Here is a 19,523-nt window from a genome sequence, read left to right on the forward strand (position 1 = left end):
ATTACTGGACAAGGAGAGGGATTTTGGATGTGGGGAATTCTTTTTCTGAGTGGACTGTTCTGCTGTTGGGCACAGCAGATGTTTCTGTTACTCTGTACATGAACTGATCTGTTGAATTCAGTTTTTGTCTAGTTAAGGTGTGTGAAGAGAAAATACAGAGATACCAGCCTCCTTACTGCTGTTGAGGGGTGGCAGTTCCAAGATAAACAGCTTTCAAGATGCTAGTAAGGTACTGCATCATCTGTCAGTTGTCCTTTCCCCCTTCATTCATCACATTGAATGTTATTCAACAGACTCAGGAGGGACCTTGTCATGGTTCTGTTGCTCATAGCAGTATTTGCTATGCTAACGCTTCCTGTACATGGTGCACATGGGAGTTACATTGTGGAAGTCTGGGAAATGGATAAGTGGATGCCATGTTGAATGTTCTACACTGTGTCTTGTTTCCTCTCTATTAATTATTCTTTACTTGCCAACTGCTAACATTAATATGGAAAAAGAGACCGCAAAAAATAGTGGCATAATAATTTTTGGGTCAAGATGGGGAAAATGTGGTCTGTGAAGGATTTCTTCAGGAAGAACTAGCATAAGGAAAAGTCTGGCTAAAACCCAACCAATGTAAAGTTTCACGTGCCAAATAAAACTAAATTTTGACTTGTTTTCTGAATAACAGACAGGATTGGAATGAGACACAGCATGCCTGTTTCAGTGAATATTGCAAAAAGCTTCAGACCCATCAGCACCATTAATTGTTAGACAGACCTGAGTCTTGAAAACTGTCATAAACATGCATGTTGTCTGTTTCAGGTTTGGGATGTAATTTTTAAAGGTACTTAATCAGTTGGGGGTTTTTTGTTTTCAAGTCTTTCCATTTCCTACATTAGTACTTATCTTAGGTACTGTGCTGCACCTCAAGCAAGTTGTGTCTGCACCCGTGCGATGGGTTTGTTGTCTGTGGTGTTGAAGGAAAGTGCGTTTTTTTTTTTGTATGCAATATGTATTAAAAATGCTGTCATTCAGAAGTAAGAGCTCTTTGTTGCTTCAAGAGGCTTGTGCATTGCTCTTGAGCCATGTGTGGCTTCAAGGCAATTCAGTTGTACTTCTGAGGGGCTGGATTAGCAGAGGGACTTGTCAGAAACAAGGCATCACCAGCTTGCCTCGGTCATAGTTGCATGCCTGGTTCAGCCCCCATTACAATAGAGTAGACCCTTGGGGAGCTATTGTTCTCTCTGTTGTATGAATCACTCCCTGAGCTCTGAATGAGCCATTCTGAGTTGCCATCTTTGTGGCATAAACCCACACGCATGAGTATATGTTGTTTGTGGCCACATAAAGACATTGGGAGGCAACTTGGAAATTCAGCTCTTCTGCTGCCTCCAGCTGTCTGAGGAGGCACATGGTGGCCAAGGGATCCTTAGAAGAGGGTGCCTAGCTGAAAGGTGGGGAGAGTTAAACATTCTTAAATTGTTACACAGAAATGTCTGATAGCTAATCTGGAGTTGGCTCAAGTAGTTCATTCATAAGTCTTTCTGCAGGGTGTTAGCAGATGTTCCCTCAGGAACATATTTCTCTGTAATTCACTTTTCCTTTCCAGGTTGTTGGTCAGACAATTGAAATCCAAAAGCTGGCAGCACATAGATGAAGTCTAATGATCATTACATTTTTTTAGTGTTAAATAATTGATTTCTATTGTGGAATGATTTGCAGAAAATTACTTACCTTTCCAGCAGCCAAAGTTGGTTTTTTGTTTTAGATCAAGTTTCTGGACCGTTGAACTGTTGGAGAAAGTGAAATAAACAATGTTCAAACGGCACTTTTAAAAAGTGAGCTGCGGTCATAAAAAACCCCTCCAAAATGTAAACTTCCAAAAAGAAATAGACACCATCTGTAATTCTCCTGAGCACCAGGAGAATTAATGTTGAGTGGTAAAGTCCAGGTAACTCAACAACCTATCTGAAATGCACTTCCTTGTCAGCTCTTTTGTTCACAGGAAGACAGTGAGAATTGTTGTGTTTGGGGTGTTTTATCTCCCCATCAGAAAACCTTATTTTCTCTTATTTTGTATTTTAACAAGTTTGCATCCAACAATCATACAACTGTAATCAGCAGACGCAGAGGTTTTATTTGTCGAAACTGTCTTCTGATGTTTGTATGGAAGCTGATGGTTTTTGTTTTTTCTTATAATTTGTTAGATTTGCCATAATTGTGCTTTTTTTTTTAGGACAGAATTTGCCACTTAAATTATTTTCCTCCCACAGATTTTATGTAGACAAAGCCCTGATCTGTATGCCTGCTAATTATCCCATTTTCCCCCTTCTTTCTTTAGCACCCCCCCCCCCCCCAGCCTCCCATAAGCAGTAGTAACCTCTAGCTTTTTGCATCCCTCTGCCCATTCTTTTGGACACAGTCTTTCTCATTTTAAGAGGATTAATTTGTGGAATAAAACCTCTCTTTAGATTGTTAAGAAAAGCATTTTGAGTTCACCTGGGCACCTTTAGCAGTAGTCATAGTGGTGGTGTTTGTTAGGAGATGGAGTACCTAAATAGAGAATAGAGCTTCAGTGAGAAATACAATTTTTGTATTTGGTTTCTGTGTTGTGTGCTTCAGTGTCAGTGGCTCAAGTGCTGAGAAATGCTGCATTTTCGCTGTGCATGTAAAACTACTCTTGATTAATTAAATTGATTGTGTTTTCCTGACCCTGCGCTTAGATACGTATCTCATTAGGAATTTCGTATCACTTAAGGTCTTTTCAAACAGCTAGTTTTGCTTGAATAGCTGGATTTTTCCCCTTTGCTGTTGCCTTTACTGCTGCTGTTTGACTTCAGCTATGGTGATGGTTTTTAACTCGAATGTAGTACCCTGAACTTTTTCATGTTACCTGTTGCTTGGAGATTATAGTAGCTTCATAGTCATCTGTGAAAGTTGTTAATCCTCTTCATTGGAAAACCAGTGATTTTAAACATTTCTAAATGTTCAGGTTAAACTTTGTCATGGGTAATCTGCAGTTCGTTGTTATTCTGTTAGGTATTTTGGAAGAGATGGAACCCTGGTGTCCTTTAAGCTTTGGTTATGTAGCTATTGTTAGGAGATAAATATAGTTCAGGTATTTTTTTTTATTTGTTTTACTTTAAGTCTCAGTGACTGTATCTTGCTGTCTGCCCTATTGACTGCTGATTTGAGTGGGACCTTCTCGACTGCTGGGTCTGCAGTACTGAATCACTGGGGCCTTGGGATTGTGGCTCACATTGGATGGTGATGCCCTTCAAAGCCTTCTGCTAAGGGCAGGTTGCGTTCTTACTGTTACCTTGGAATTTAAGTCTTTTCATATTTCTGATGCTTGGCTTTATGCCATTGTAGGAGCATCTCAATTCCTCCAAACGTGCTGTGGAAGAAAGACTATTCAAGACATGGTTTAGTAACACAGGTCGGTTTTGGGGATTATTTGGGGTTTGTTTTGTGTTGTTTTGTTTTTGTTTTTTGTTTTGTTTGGTTTGGTTGTTTTGTTTTGGTTTGTATTTCCTTGGCTGGGTCTCACAGTCTCACAGCCCAGATGTTCTAGTTTTAAGTGGAACAGGTGTCATTTTTTTCCAACTTAAAAATCAAGAAGTTTGGATCCACTCTAGAGTTTGTTGTCTTACTATATTTTGATTTGTCATACTTTTTCACTTGATTAGACTTGTATTTTAGAGCTCTCTATGTTCCTTCACTGACAAATTGTTCTGCATTGCTTTATTCCCAGTTGGCTTTGTAAGGTACTGAAGCAAATATAAAGCACAAGCTATAATAAATAGGAAGTTTTACTATTAATAGAAAGAAACCTTGATCAGCGTGAGAGTGAATTGCTGGAATTTACTTGAGTACAAAATATTTTATTATCAAATAGTTTGGTTTTTTTTAGAAGCAGAAATGTTTGCTCAATTGCCCTATTTTCCTGAAGACTGAAAAAGTCCTTTCTCATTGGTTCTGCAATAAGGAGAATTCAGACTTCCAGAAAGGTGAGAGAGAAGAGTGAAGTTGAGTGCCTGGTTTGGTTGGTTTTTCTTTTTCCCCGATGAGACAAGACGCTGGCTCACTTAAAAGAAAATACATGTGGATGCAGAAACAAGGTGCATCTTCGTGTTGGTGAAAGAAAAGAAAAATAGTTGTGTGGACTTTTTTTTTTTTTTTTTAGGAGAATGAGTAAAGATTTTAGAACTTGCGTTTTTAGTAATTTTCTGTAGTCTGTTTTGCTTTCAGTATTTTAAAGCTTTGGTTTTATCTGCTGGTATTATGTCAGACATAATTCTCATACTGTGTGTGTTACCAAAAAAGCTAAGTGCCTTCTGTGAGCACATCAGGAAATTCTGTTTACATTTGGTCTATTGTTGAAATGTCGTCTTCTACTCAACAGATACGTCTCCATGTTGAAGTATTTTGCTTTGGCATTAAAAGCTATGTGCAAATAACTCTGTTAAAGAAATCAGACCAAACTAGTATGCCTTTCACTTAAGTGATAGGTGGTCTGTGCTGGCCTTGCATTCAGGGGATGGGGGGGCCTCTGTCAAATCTGGAGGGTTTGCTTGAAGACGAATCTGGTTTCTCCATAATGAACTCTATCTTCATTGTAGAAAGCTGGCAGTGTGTAAAGCGGTTGAGCTTCCTTCATCTCCAAGCTGTAACTGATTGCCGGATAACAAGAGTCCATTCAGGGTAATAAGAGGGTCAGAGATAAAGATTGAGTCTTAGAGCTTGATTCCATATTTAGTGGAAAAGAGAAATACGTCTCAACTGTCAGGCCTTTGTGTTTGGGTCTGTGATGCTGCTCGGTAGTCTAGCAGTGTTTTGAGACAGAGACTGTAGTAAATGTATATCCCAAAAGATCCAGTTTTAGGAGGTGAAGTCTTGCAATTGCAACTCACTGCTAAACTTTTCTCTAAAATGTCAGTTTCAATCAGATATGAGCAAATACTTGGTTAAATAACTATATCTTGTGCAAGTATTTGTATATTTGGAGGTGTCAAGACCTGGGGTACAGGTGTAGTTGCACTTCGTTATTTTCTGGTCACCAGTTCTGGAAAATTCAAACTACCATGAAGAATCCTCTGATTCGTTGCATCTCTGTTTTCCTAAGGTAAAGTACAGTATAACTGATTTTATACTGAATGCCATAAGAGAGCTTATAAATTGCTTGTCTGAATTACAACTTTGACTTCTGACATAACCCATTGCTCAACATATTCTCAGAGGAGTTTGGAGTTCTTTTCTGTAGAATTCTCGCAAAAAGTGTACTCTCCAGGACAAGAAATCTGTGTATTTTATATTAGTTTTTAGAGGAGAGGCTGTGTGAATCTGAAAGATAAATTAATATGGAAGATACCACCACTCCCAAAAAACACAAGAGCTAGGTAGTGTTGGTAACTTTTAAAAATAATACTAGAATAAGCATTCCAAAAGCAGTTACAAGAAGTAAAGTAGTGGCATGTTTTAGGGCTTTTCTGTGAGATTCAGGTGGTAGTAGAAGGTTGAATGACAGTGAGTTGTAGCAGTGCCAGTTGTTCATTTAGCATCATTGTAAATACACTGAAGGTACCTGCAGAATGTGATTGTGTTTCCTTTGAGTTAGTGAGTTGGTTTTCAGGGGTAAGAATGAACTTAGTTCACATAAGTCTGGGTACATGTTCAGAACTGTAAGTTATGTCAATGTTGTGGGCAGCAGGAGAATTTATAATGTTTGGTATTTAAAAAAACTGGGTTTTTTTTTTGACCCTTACATGAAGTGGCTTAAAGCTCATGGTACCTTTAAAAGCAGGTAACTTGTGCTGAGAACTGCAGAACTGTACAGAACTGTGTTTTCTTGAAAAAACAGCTGTGTGTCTGGGAGTGAATGGTGAATTAAATTACAGCATGAATGAGGAAGGCAATTTAATAGATATTCATAGGATTTACTCTATGTTGAAAGGAAGTTTGAATCCAGCTTTTCTGTCTTGTCCTTTAGATGACCAGAATGGAGGAGTGCATGTTGATTTTTGGTTCTGGATACTTAATACCAATAACTAAAACCAAACCAAAACAACCCCCCAACCGTAATGCCAAAAACCACTCCGGCACAAATAATGAAGAGAATACAGTGTACTCATTAGCATGTGTGGGCTCTAAAATCTGAGCAGAAAGAAAAAAGGATTGTATTTCATCTGTGCTGTGGAATACCCCTCTACCTGCTAAATTACAATTCTGACTTGTAAGGTAACCTGGGGTGCCATCTATTCAGTACCTTAGTGTTTAGATACAGTATGTGGGACCTGCTGTAGCAATTTTACCCTGAAGCACTTTGAATGTGCCTTAGCTGTCCACAGTGGTTATTGCTTTCCCATGTTTCATAAAATAAACTGTATAGGATATGATAGTATCTGTTTCTGTAATGTATGTGTGTTTTGTAATTGCTAGAATGTCAGTAATTTTGAGTAAGCTCTAAACTTTTGTGGGCAGTGACTGTCAAGTAGGCTAGTAAATCAAAACACGGCTTCATTAAGCGGGTTGCTTTGGTAAACTAGAATAGGTTGTTTCAGAGAGGCATACACTTGAACACTTCCACTGTTATGAAGCAAAACAATAATAATTTAAACTTGTGTGACCAATCTGGTGTGATTAGTTTGTTAAGCTTTTTCAGAGGAATGCTTTCCTGTTATAGATTACATACATCCTAGGAAGGGTGTGCTGTACACATCTGTGCGCAATGTATAAATTTAAGAAGTATATTCTGTGCATATGAGAAGTGTACAATTTGGTTTTGAAACTCTTGGAAGCAGTACACAAGCGTATTTTAGGAAGCAAGTGTTTAAAGAGGATTCCTGATTGTTCTGCATTGTGCATACACATAGTAAAACAGTTTTTACCCTGAAGAGCTTACAATTTAAAATATGTAGAAATTGGAGGAATTTTCACTAGGCAAGTTCAGAACCAGTGTTAACAACTGCTGATAATACACCAGCTGCAGTTTCAAAGTGGGTAAAATTCGCCTGCATTGCTGGAAAAGAGACCTCCAGCTCTGTATGTGGCTGCATTTGGGTGAACTTCCCTACCTCCAGAAACAAAATGTGGGATCCTTAAACCACCACTTGCGGTTTGATTTTTTCGAAAGAAAGCTCTGCCAACCAGACAGTTCTTGAATGTCTCCTTCTCAACCATTTTTCTCTTGGTGTGTTTTTTTTCCATCAGAGGAGGTCTGGGTACCAGGCTCTGCGCTAAAGCAGCACTGACACCCCACTTGCCATCATCTGGATGACACCCCCCAGGAACAAGGGCAACTTGAATTAGCCAAATAGTAGAGCCCATGCTTTTCTTACCAGGAGGATTAGCTGCATGGCAAGGAGTGGCCAAAATGTGTGATACAGAAAGGTCTAGTTTTTGAATGCTAAGTTTAGTGAGATACTGGAGAGTTGTATAAAAATGTGTCTCATCTCTGTCATTGGTGATGATATTATTGGCTGTGCTGGTGCCTTGGGTGTCAGGATGCTTAGCTGATAGGTAGAAGTTCATGAAAAGTTTTCATGAAAATGAAATTCCAAAAATCTTTTTTCATAGCACTTTGAATATACATATTTATTACTATAATGTCCTTTCTTAACTGCTGTGTTGTCCTCTGGGACTCAGAAGCACAAACTTACTAAGTTGTGTCTTAGTTGAAAAAGATGAGGCTATATCACTTTCTATGGTACTTGAGGGATATGCTATGAACTAGTGCATAAAGACTTTGGCATTAAATATCTTACTTAAAATAAAGAAACTGGAATGTTTCCAATTGGAGATAAACTGAATGTTCAAGTAGTTGAAAAGATAAAAACAAAGAATGCAGTTTGTGTAAATACGGAAGACTATTTGTCTAGATCATCTTTCAGACTCATTAAACAGCCGTAAGTGATTTAAATACAAATTAGAAAGCTGCACATCATGTTGCAGCCTACCCATGTAGGCTGAGCTCATCAGAAACTCCTTTTGTTCCTCCATTTCCTTCCATCTTCATTTCTCTGCCAGTGCCAGCAGCACTGCATTACCCTGTTTAGCAGGGCTCTGTCAGAGGCACCACCTGTGCAAGGATCTCTTCTTACTCATGGCTCCTCTCATATTGCTGCTCCTGCTCCTTGCTTGTCTGCCCTTCAAACCTCCATATAATCCTGCATTCCCTTGCATGTGTTGGGGACTGTGGTCTACCTTCTGATTTTATTTTTTTTTTTTTTTTGAATTTTTTTTTCCCCTGTGATTCTTGTTTGTCTTGGTTATCAATGTCTTAAACAATTCTATTAGCATGGAAAACAAGGGGATTGCAGAATTGGGAGGGTTTATGCTGGAAAGTGTTTTGCTCCTGTCAGCTAGTTTTTAATCTATAAATAATTTGCTGGTTGGCATATCACACACCACAGACTCCATGTCTCTTACACGCCTCTAACACATTCTGGTTTTCACCAACATTGACAAGGCTATTCTGATACATGGAACTTCCCCCTAAATTTCTGGAATTCATCGACTGCATTCGTTATTAGGTAACAGATGGTGAACCGTTGTCACATTGAGAGTATAAATCCTTTCTTTACATAGGCTGGTGGTATGTTTGGCTTGTTTGCAAGATATTCCACTGCAAATACTAGGGAATATAATTAATTTATTTATCTCTTTTTAGGAGCAATGGATGAGCTTCATAGCCTGGACCCAAGAAGACAAGAATTGTTAGAGGCAAGATTTACAGGAGTAGTAAGTGGCAGCACTGGGAGTACTGGAAGTTGCAGTGTTGGAGCTAAAGTAAGTTCTAAGAGAAGTCTTCCAGGTCTACCATCTTTGACATATGAATTTCTCACTGTCTCAGTTACATATTGCACATGTGATTTACTTGCAAAAGTATTGGGTTGGAAAGGAGTCTCAGGAAAATCCTTGTTAGTTGGTTATGTTATTTTGAGATAGGATTGTTTCTCCTAAACCTGTCTATGTCATGGAGATTGAATTGTTCTGAAAACAACCAAAGAATAGGCTTATGCAGGCTCTTTTGTGGTTTTACTGTAGCGCACATGTGATCAGATGGAAATTTTTCCTGGTACTTAAGTGGAGTTGTCCTTTCTGCAGATGGCCAGCTGTTTACAGTTCAGCTTGAAATAGACACAGGGAGTGTGATGTGACCTGTTTTTTAAGATTAAATTTGTTAGAAGACTAATATATCTAGATTAACAAAGGGTTGGAACTAGATGATCTTTAGGTCGTTTCCAACCCTAACTTTTCTATGGTTCTGTGACCAAAGTACTTTTGAATTCCATTTCAAATGTGTTTGCAGTGTCCTCATAAAAATTTTAAGTATTTTACTTAAACTTGGCTAGTATTTTTCACTTCTTATTCCACATTTTAATTAGCAGCATAGACCAGATAACAAAATACTTCCTGATAGCAGAAATTGATGAAATTTCTGGAGACGTGTGATGTATTGATGACTATTAACAAACTGTAAAGGGTTGAAGTTGGTGCATAGTAATCTTGCATCTTCTTAATTTGTTTTTGGGAGTGACAGCAAGTTAACTGTCACAAAGCTGTAAAATGGGTTACTGTTACTACCATTTTAACCAAGAAGTGAGGTAATTGTTCAGGGGGAGGAAGCAGGTTGGATTGACACAATGTAGTTGAGGCACTGTTTTTTTCTCTTGTTAATTGCTTTCTAATTATGACTGCAAAAATGTATACTAGCCATATCTTGTGATTAAAATTAGGCAAATTTTGAATTCTCTAGTACTACTTACTCCCCTAATTTTTCAGCTCATTGTAATGGTTCAGGTAAATGCTCGTAATTCAGATGACCACTTGTCCTTTTTCATTACTAGCTCTGTACCTTCTTTTAACTTTGTTTAACTTCATTTAACCAGTGTATTTGTATATACTTCCATTAGTTTTTGATACACTTGTGTTTGTTCCTTGCCTGATTGCCAGTCTTTCCTCCTCAGAATCCGTCTACTGCTATGTGTGTAATACACTTTCCCTACAAGTAATCAAGTTTTATCCCCTCTAAGTCGCTGCTTACCATTTCCATAAATCTGTTCAAGTTTGGGGTTTTTTTTCTTTGTTGTTGTTGTTGTCTGTTGTTCAGTTAATTTCACTTTCAGACAGAGTGCATTCCACTTTCAGGTTTTCGATTTGTTCATCCAAATTAGCCATAAAAAAATTAAACCAACGGATTTCCTTTTTGACTCTACCATGTAAAATATTAATTTCTTGTCCCTGACATGTTCCAAGGTCTGTTTGTACAGATAATTTTATCTTACCCAGTTGGTTTCCAAAGGATAGGAGGATAAAATGTTTGGGTTTTTTTTTAGTATCACCAGAATTGATAAATTGTTTGCAGAAGATACTACTACCACTCTCTTCTGATTGATGCAGATACTTACCTAAGACATTGTTCTCACTTTTGGCCAGAAAGATTCCACAAATGATCTTCAGTATATAGTGCAATATCACTTCTTTTGCTGCATTTTTTTTTCTTTACCAATATCTAGTCCTGTTATTTATCCCATCATCAGTAAAATGGTAATATAAGATTTGTATTTCTCTTATTTCTGCCCATTCAGGGTATCCAAGCAGACAATATTAACTGTAGTAGAAGGTCTGGGCTGTGTTTGGAATATGTCTTCCCCTCCCTCGCCTCCTGCTTATTATTTTTTTTTCTTCCGTAATACAGTCTTTAGTCTTGGTGGGAACTTTTGATAGAGGCTTGTCTGATTTTTATTAACCTTATAAAACCTTTTTGATCTGATGTACAAAGGTAACTGGGAAAATGTGATGTATAAATATGATCTCCATTTGTCTGCTTTCAATTTTAAGGTAAAAATCAGAAAAAATCCTCTTCACATACCTATCCAAATCCACATGTACCAAATTCTCATTTTCCTAGCACAGCAACACAATACAGAGATTGCAGCTGCACTTACTGATTATTTTTTGAAACATTCTAGATCAGTATTTTTCTGGTAATTAAATTGAGATGTATTTTTATTTATTTGGGCTGCTATTTTGAAAACCTGCCTGTATCTACTGTTTTGCTGAAGAGTTTTCAAATCAGTGGCGGGGGGCCTGGGGGGAAGAACATAATCTTCAAGCTTTTGCAGTAAGCAAGAGTGGAAATATGTGTATGGGTTACTGAGATTGTTTTATCTGATTCAGATCATCAGATACTCGGACATTGCAAAGAAGAACTACATATAGGCTTTTCTATAATAGCAACTGCCTGTGGGGAAAAGCACATGAGGAAATTTTGTGGGTTTAGTTAACGTTTCTCCAGAAATTTCAATTCAGAGATGGTCTAGTTGTTCACAAGGTGTCACACGTCAGTATTGTCTTGCAAACTGGTGCAGAGTCAGAATGTAATGCTTTGAAGCAAGCTGAGTATTTGCCTTGGAAGTAGTTGTTTCACTTCAAAGTATTTGCTCTGCCTTCCTGTATGGAGAAGAGTAACCCAGTGACATAAGATTTTTGGTTTTCTTTTAATAAAAAGAAGCTCAACTGATGTTGGCATTTTTGTTATATGAACGTGTCCTTGTTGCCATTCTGTGTTCAGAAGATCTCAGCATTAGAAAATTTCTAATTTAGAAGTATTGTGACTTGAGACTATTTCACAATTTCTTCTCCCCTTTCCTCCAGTCTAAATTTATTACTTTAGAGGAAAATATTTGTTTAAAGAACATACAAGAATATTGTCAAAAGTTGTTATTCTCTATTACTGAATGGATTAAAAAAAAACTTAAATCTTTGCAGCAGCCTGCTTATCTGTCTTGGAAGAAATTAAACCCTCTTTTTCTTTGAAAAAAGGTGAAAAATGTGTGTTTTTTCATAGTCTCCAGCACCTTCAGCAGAATTGGCTTTTTAAGCTTGTTTCGTGGAATCATTTGGTAGGATTTTTCATTGGATGTTTTGCTATTCCCAAATAAGACTGAAGTGGTTTTGACTGTTCCTGGGGTTTTACTTGGCTTAAAAGCAATTGAAATACAGAATTTGCTGTGTCCTGACAAAACGTCCACCTGTAAAACTCTTCATCCTCCTTTCAAGTCACAAATGCTCTATAGTTAATACGTTTCTTTTTCTCTTGCAAGCATGACAGTGTATTACTGTTACTTGTTATAACTGTGAATAATATTAGTGGATTAGCTGCCCTATAAATTTGCATAAAATATTTCGTATTTTATTTGTCTTGGTAGGCTTCAACAAATAACGAAAGTTCAAACCACAGCTTTGGAAGCTTGGGATCTTTAAGTGATAAGGAATCAGAGGTAAGTACGTGGGGGACATTTTTTATTACTTAAGAATTTTAGTGCTGCAAGTAATAATTTTATACTCCAGTTTACCTTATTTTATATAGAAGCTTTTAAAGTAAAATACAAAATACGCAGCTAGATAAGAAAAAGCATACATTACTGAAAGATACCATCTCTCGGAGGAGGAGAAATTACTTCCTAAAAGTTTCTTTTGATTTTTGGTCATGAAACTATGTGCTTCTGCTTCTTTATTATCTACGTAGTCATGTTGTGATGGTACATACAACATTTGGAGCTGAAAATACTTAAAACAGTTTGCTGTCTTTTGTTTAATAAGTAACAAGATTTTTATCAGCACAGATAAAGTTCACCTAGTCATTTGCTGCATCTTTGAAAATACTCTAGAAACTAGTTTGCTATGTTTTCTTCAAAAATACAGATTTGCTCTTAAGTGCAGCCAGCAGCTATCATCTGCATTTGTAAAAGCTGCAGTTGTCACTGTGCGTTCTCTTACCTAGTACCACTTCAGAATCCAAAAAAGGATTCATACTGTTACTAGGCTTTAATGTGCAGAGTGCAGATTTCGCTGGAGTAGAAGATTTGCCTCTTAGTGACCAGCATTAATATAGGTACTGTGATGGCGGCTCTTAAAATTCACCTGTTTTGGAGTCAGCGAGTCCTTGACAATTTTGCCTGTGCACGTCACAGATTGCATCAATAAGATTATACCCACTGTATGCAGGAACGCATTTCTAGCCAAGGCTAGACCTGTGTTTGAGCATGTGTCATGCCAGAGGGAATGTTGTTTGGAATGTGCTTTCAACATTATTTTCACGTGTTAAAGCTTTACTTGGGGGCCTAATTGTTCATTCACTTAGTCACTATGAGACACTGTCTGATACTTGTTTTTACATTAGACTGACTAGCAAGTGAATTTAGTTTATTCCTAATACCAATATCTTATAAAGAATTGTGTGATTTCATATTTTTATCTTTGAAAAAGGCTCTAGTATGGGTTTTTTTCCCTTTGTCTTTCCCAGCTGGATTTTCCTTTCAACTGTATATAGACTATTTTCTTAACCAAAAGAGTCTGCCTGTTGCTTTTCTTTGTGGCTTTTCCTAGAAATACTTTCCCTAGTGTTGCAGTGAGGCAATTCTGGTGTAGGGTGGTAATGGAAATGTGCTGCAGTAGCCTGAAGGTTACCGTGCATTATTGCAATTACTTGACAGAATAACGTGTCTGTGAGTAGTCAAGTGATCTCAGAACACTGACTTTGTGTATAATAACTTTTTGGTGTAGAAAAATATTATTTTACAGTTGTATAAATGAGATATGGAGGCAAGATTTTTCCAAGGCATGCAAGTTTGACAGTTCGATGCCTATCTTTGGTGTTTTAACCTCAAGCAGTGCTTCTGACAAGGGATAGATGGGTTTATTTTCTTTTTAAATGTTCTAAAGTTTGGATTCTAAAATAGAAGTAGACTTTTTCTTAGAAAAGTCCCTGCACGCATAGATTTCCAGTGCTCCATTGCTCTGTGCTTCAGATGTCTTCTGTTTTCTGAAAGACAGTTTTTTTCATTTACTGTTAATGACATTGAACAATGAAATATGATTTCTTCATCCATGTTCAGGAGTTGTCAGTTGTCACTTAAATTGCAATTGTAATACCAAACATGTTAATAAGTTTTTATAGTTTTGTTCTTACGATAATATCTGGTTACTTATATACTGTAATCCCATAAAAACACACTTTAGTTCTCAATATTGCAAACTAGTTGTGGGATTTTTTTGAGGGGTGGTGGTGGTCGAGGTGTTGGGGTTTTTTTGTTGTTGGTTTTTTTAATGGTGTGACAGTGAAGGTTTTATCATAATAGGGAATTCCTCTTGTGGATGGTAGTGTAGAAATACAAAGACTTACTCATATGGGAAGCAGAGAACTGTTTTATCACACTAGATTTTGGGAGGAAAAAAAAGTAGAAATGCACATCTCAGAATAATTGAAATTAATTCCTAGCAAGAGCCTCAGTTTCTGATCAAATTGTAATGTTACATCCATGTCACCATTCTGTGCTTTCATCACTAAGCAACACATTAAAAGAAAACGTCTCTCAGTTTTCACAACATGGCAGGCTTCACACACACAACATAAGCACCCTTTTTGTTTCTGGTGTGAATTTTTCTTTTTTTTTACTTTTTGCACATGGGATTGCAGAAAATACATCTCATGTTGTTCTGTCTGAGGGATGTATGAAGAGGGGCAACTTATCTCAGTTTTAATTGAGATACTTCAGAGAGATAAACCTTGATCTGCAAAATATCTTGAACCAGGCTATATTCTGAATTCAGTTCAGCATTGTGAGCAATAAACATTAGCTGGATGTTTGATACTAATATCCAGACCTGTATTTCAGCTTCTTTTTAAATGTATACATTACCTTTATTAAATGCTTTATTGATGTGGTACATAGGTCTTAATTTGAGTGTATATTAGCTATCTGTAGTTAAGATAAATCCTAAATTGGCTTCCTTGGGTTGTGAACAAGTGTTTCTAGTAGGCTTTTGATATTTTGGCCCTCCCCACTATCCCTCATTAAGTAGATTACTCTTCCCTGCTTTGGTTACAAATACACTATTTTATTTATAACTAGTATTTTCTGTTCTCCATAGATAATAAATTATGTAAAGGAGGACAGCTTTATCTGTGGCTTGGTTTGTCCAGTTTGATTAGTTATATAAATGTTTCACTCTGCTCTCTAGTACTTGCTGTTTAGTTGCTGTGGTTCCCAATAATACAAAACACTCATAAATGTCATTTCAGAAGTAACTACAGGTTTGATCTAACTGGAATTTATACTGCATTGCAGAGGAAAACAGTGCTGCTGTATTTATTTGCTGTAGTTGTGAAGCTGGGGGGAGGTAGGATTTATAACAAAATAATTGTGGAAAACTGTCAGCTCATTCATTATGTATACGAAAAATACTAACAACAAAATAATAACAGTCATACTGGAGACTTAAGTTTTAAGAGGAAAAACAGTGTCTTTTATTACACGTTAATTTCTTTTTTCCTCCACAAAATTAAATTCCTGACTTATGTTGTTACCAGTTCTACAATAATGGTGGCAAATATGTAACTATACGTCAAATACATAAAAATACTCATCTTAGGTGGTTTTTTTTTTAAAGAGGATTAACTATCTGAGAATTGGTTCTTAGAAATTTTTATTTTATAAAAGAGAATGTGGAAAGCCAAGATTTAAAACTGTAAATGTGAAGAGAGGACTCAGGAAGCACACTAAAATTGAAAGGTAAACTAGGATCAAGACCATGATCTGTGAGGCTGTGGTAGTGGGCCAAGGTGTGAGTAACTAACATAGCTTTGCAATCTGATTTTGGATAACTTCGAAGCTAGTTGTCTTGCTTGTGAAGTAGTGCTGTTTTAACCTAAATCTTGGTTATATGTAAATCCTTCTGAAGTAACTGAAAGCAGCTTCAGTCTTCATTTTTCAGGATACTCTTCAGCCCCATTAGTCTTCAATATCTTGTAATTCATATGATTTCATTCATTAGAAGAGATTTTGGAGAACATATTCTAGTGATGTAAGCTGTACATTACCATGTGAATTTTGTAATTGGAAAAGGTGAACGTGACCTTGTTGGATAACCTCATTACTAACCTGATTAGTGTGCCAATACTTTTTAGTTTGGAAGGTTAAATTAAACACTGAAAGAAATCAGAACAGCTTAAGGAAATAGACGCTTATGAGTTACTTGAGCTTCAGTTTTAAAACTGTTAACCTTTTTAGATATCTTTTTTTCAATACAAGACTTCAGTCACTGCAGTTCAAAACTATTTTTGGTCAGGGAAATCTTAAATGTTTAGTCATTAATTGGCTTTTAAACAGTTTTTTTGCTTGGCATAGTAGGCAAAACTTACTACATTAGAATGATAACTGCAGAATTGAAAGCTGGAAAACAAAATACCATGAAAATGTTAGATTAAATAGTTTCAATTTATTTTTGTGGAAAGATAGCTTAATGTCACCTGTTTACCTGGCAGTAATTGCAAGTAATTACAGTAATATTTCTAAGCTATGCTTTCTGCTTTTAGAATTATACAGTCTGAGGATAAGGTCGTTTCCAGAAGTCTGTGTTGTACAGTTTGCTAATGTAAAAAGCAAACTATAAAAGATGCAGATTTTGGTTCAAAGAGGTTATTTAAGATAAAATGTATTTAATTTGAATTTCAGTTGTAGCCTGAAGTGCAACAGCTACAATTGTGAAACTTCCTAAGGTATTTTTATGAAGCTATCCACAGAGGTAAAACTTCTAAAAAAAAAAATATTATATAAATAAGAAAGACCTTTCTGTCCTGACTGTTCTTTTATAGACTGATAATTTTCTATGGATCACTGGTAACTTAAAGTACTTCTTTGCCAAAATAAATATTTTAGTATATTAGTGGTAAAATTATATTTGAAAGTATCCACGTGAAGATTTAGAAACTGAAACATAACTTGAAATGCTGTTAGGGATGGGTTGAAATTTGAATTTTGGTATCATCTGCGGTGTTGAGGAAGGGTACTTGGAGTACAAAGTAACAAATACAGTGGAATAATAAAATGATATCATAAAGAAGTTAAGCATCTTATCACTGATTTCAAATTTAGTCAGAAGTATTAGGGATCATTGATTTCTTGATTGTAGAATAGGGCACATGTAATGGCTTCTGTGCTTTCACCAGTTTCTGTTATGAGGCTGCTTAGAGGCTGCATACACACACAGCTGCAGTATCTTTTCCTTGAACCAAGGCAGCTTGTACTATTTAACTTACACTGGGGAGACTAAATGGTTTGAATCCTCAGATCAAGGGAGAGCAAATATAATTTAGAGATGCTTCTGATCACAGCCCTTTCTTGTTATCTGTGTTATACATGCTGACTGTAGTTTCTAGGCAATTATATATAATATTTCTGGATTAAAAATTTAACAGGTCTGGCTTTTTTCACTTACCACTGATGCTTTTTTTTTTTTTTACCTTCTTGAGATACAAATATAAGGGGGTGGGCAATACTTTCCAAGTGGATACTCAGATTTTGAGAAATTGCTCTTTTTTTTTTTTTTTTATCCTAAACAGATTCTAGAAATCTGCAGTTTATTTTAGTTTGGACATGATTCCTGCACTTCTGAAAATGCTTAATGTTATTGGCTTCCTATCGAAGCACTAGGACTTTGTTTTTACAGCATGACAAAGCGTAGAAAACACCACTATCGTGATTCAGCTTGTTTCCCTAAGTATTGAGCTTTAAAACACCCAGAAACAAAGATACGAAGATATTGGTAAAGTGTAGCCATGGTGAAACCAAATTGGGTGTTCATAAACCCCAGAATGGATGAAAAGGTATAATTGCGTAACAATTAATATGTAGAATTGCCTCTCGGAAGTTATTTAAGAATGATTTCTCACTTAAGAATCTTTTCTAGCTTGTATTTATCTGATTGACCAAGGATCATTATTATCTGCTTCAACTATAATCTGAAATTACATCCCTACTGAATTATAAAATCATGTTTTATGAATGAGGATTTACATTTATTTCACCATAATATAGCAAGAAAATAAATAGATGGAGCTACTGTTGGATCATGTTCTTTTTGTTGCTTGTAGACTCCAGAGAAGAAACAGTCAGAACCTTCCAGAGGAAGAAAAAGAAAAGCAGACACTCAGAGTGAAAGCAGCCAAGGTAAACTAAAATCTGAATTAATTAAATAGTTACTACATATATTTAGTCAAGTTATAATGCATGAAGTTTTCACTCTTAACCTTAAAAGATCTGTATTTTTGCTTGCATAAGAAAGGTACTGGTTTTTTGGAAGTTATATTACGTATCCTCTCCCCTCTGCCCTCATTTGTCACTGGAAGGCATGGGCAAGTAAAACCTGAACTCGGCTGATGATCACCTGTAGGAATTGTGCACTAATATGCATGCAACCTGCAGCTATGATACAACTCAGTACTCCTTTTAAGAACTGTAGCTGCTCTTCTCATCCAAAATACCTTTGTGGTTTGTATTTCTTTTCAGTAGGTGAGGTAAGGGGGAAAGGGAATTGTGGATTATAATAACTGATTGCTTGTTTTTCAACTATATTTAAAAATCTAATCTTACTCTTTTTTTTCGATGGATAGGGTAGTTGTCTAAAGGGTTGGGGAAATCAGGATGAGATTTATTTCTGATTTCGTATTTACAAAGCATAGTTTTTGTCAGTCCTTTCTTAATATGACTTTTGGGTAAGGAATGGTGTAAATTTAACCTCAAAAGAAAAAATCATCAAAAGAGGAGAGGAAATAGTTTTGATAACATCTGTATTAGCTTTTTTTGGTTTTTAACAGCTAGGAAATGTCACTTCAGATATGTATCAATGAGCTTCATATCTGGAAGTCTTCATGATGCAACATGCTATTAGTAGAAGAATTATGTAGTTTGACTAAAATTAATTTCTTTGTAAGTGTTGCTTCAGAGACCTGCTTTGTTTGAACAACTTGAATGAAATTTCCTACTTCCATTGTTCTAGAAGCTTATCATTCCTGCTACCAATGAAAGTTGAAATTAGAGATGATAGAAATTTTAGGAACTTTTTGTCATAGACAACATTATTATAATGTCTTATAATTGCTATTTTACTGTCAGCCCCAGTGAAATGGAATAATCTGCATAGCAGTATTCTCAAGGAGCTAGCCTAGGAAACTGCAGCGTATTGGAGTGTGGTACATACAGTACAGTGAAAGCACAGCAAATACCACTATTGTTCTTATTTTCAAGAGATCTCTCTCTTTTATATTGCATACCTAGGATTTTGACTTTGTGATATGCAAAATAAGCCATAAATGTTGCCGAAAAGAATCATTTACAACGCAGCGGTAATTGGGAAGTGGGATAAAATCGGTGTAAATCTATTCATAATTGGCTGTGCCAAAATATTTTTATATATTTCTTCAGTATGGAGTTCTGTAACATGATATAGAATAGATTTTTCTGTACTAAAATGGAATGCAGTCTTGTCTTCATTTATCTGTGTGAAAGCAAAATTTAATTTGATAAAGTGATACACAAGGATTAATTGTGAAGACAGAAGTGCAGAATTACAGGGTAGGTAAAGAACTGGCTAAAGGGCAGTAGCATCAATATGAACACTTACTGAGCAACTACTGGAGAAGTCAGGTGTGTGCTGTTCTAGGTGTTTGAATTGTTTACCTAACAATTGGGCAC

The 19,523-nt window shown here is 36.3% G+C and overlaps 1 protein-coding gene across 1 annotated transcript in view; it reads left to right on the plus strand.

Annotated features, from left to right (window-relative positions):
• Positions 1-19,523, plus strand: part of TLK1 (tousled like kinase 1) — a 70,120-nt gene that overhangs the window by 18,246 nt on the left and 32,351 nt on the right. The window contains exons 2-4 of the mRNA XM_061342488.1: positions 8,654-8,772; positions 12,198-12,269; positions 17,924-17,999. Coding sequence (XP_061198472.1) covers positions 8,654-8,772; positions 12,198-12,269; positions 17,924-17,999 — 267 coding nt within the window. The remainder of the gene's footprint in view (positions 1-8,653; positions 8,773-12,197; positions 12,270-17,923; positions 18,000-19,523) is intronic.

Source organism: Neopsephotus bourkii, unplaced genomic scaffold (genome assembly GCF_033783945.1).
Source record: "Neopsephotus bourkii isolate Nb327-2 ecotype Australia unplaced genomic scaffold, CSIRO-AGI_Nbou_v1 NB_196, whole genome shotgun sequence".
NCBI lineage: Eukaryota > Metazoa > Chordata > Aves > Psittaciformes > Psittacidae > Neopsephotus > Neopsephotus bourkii.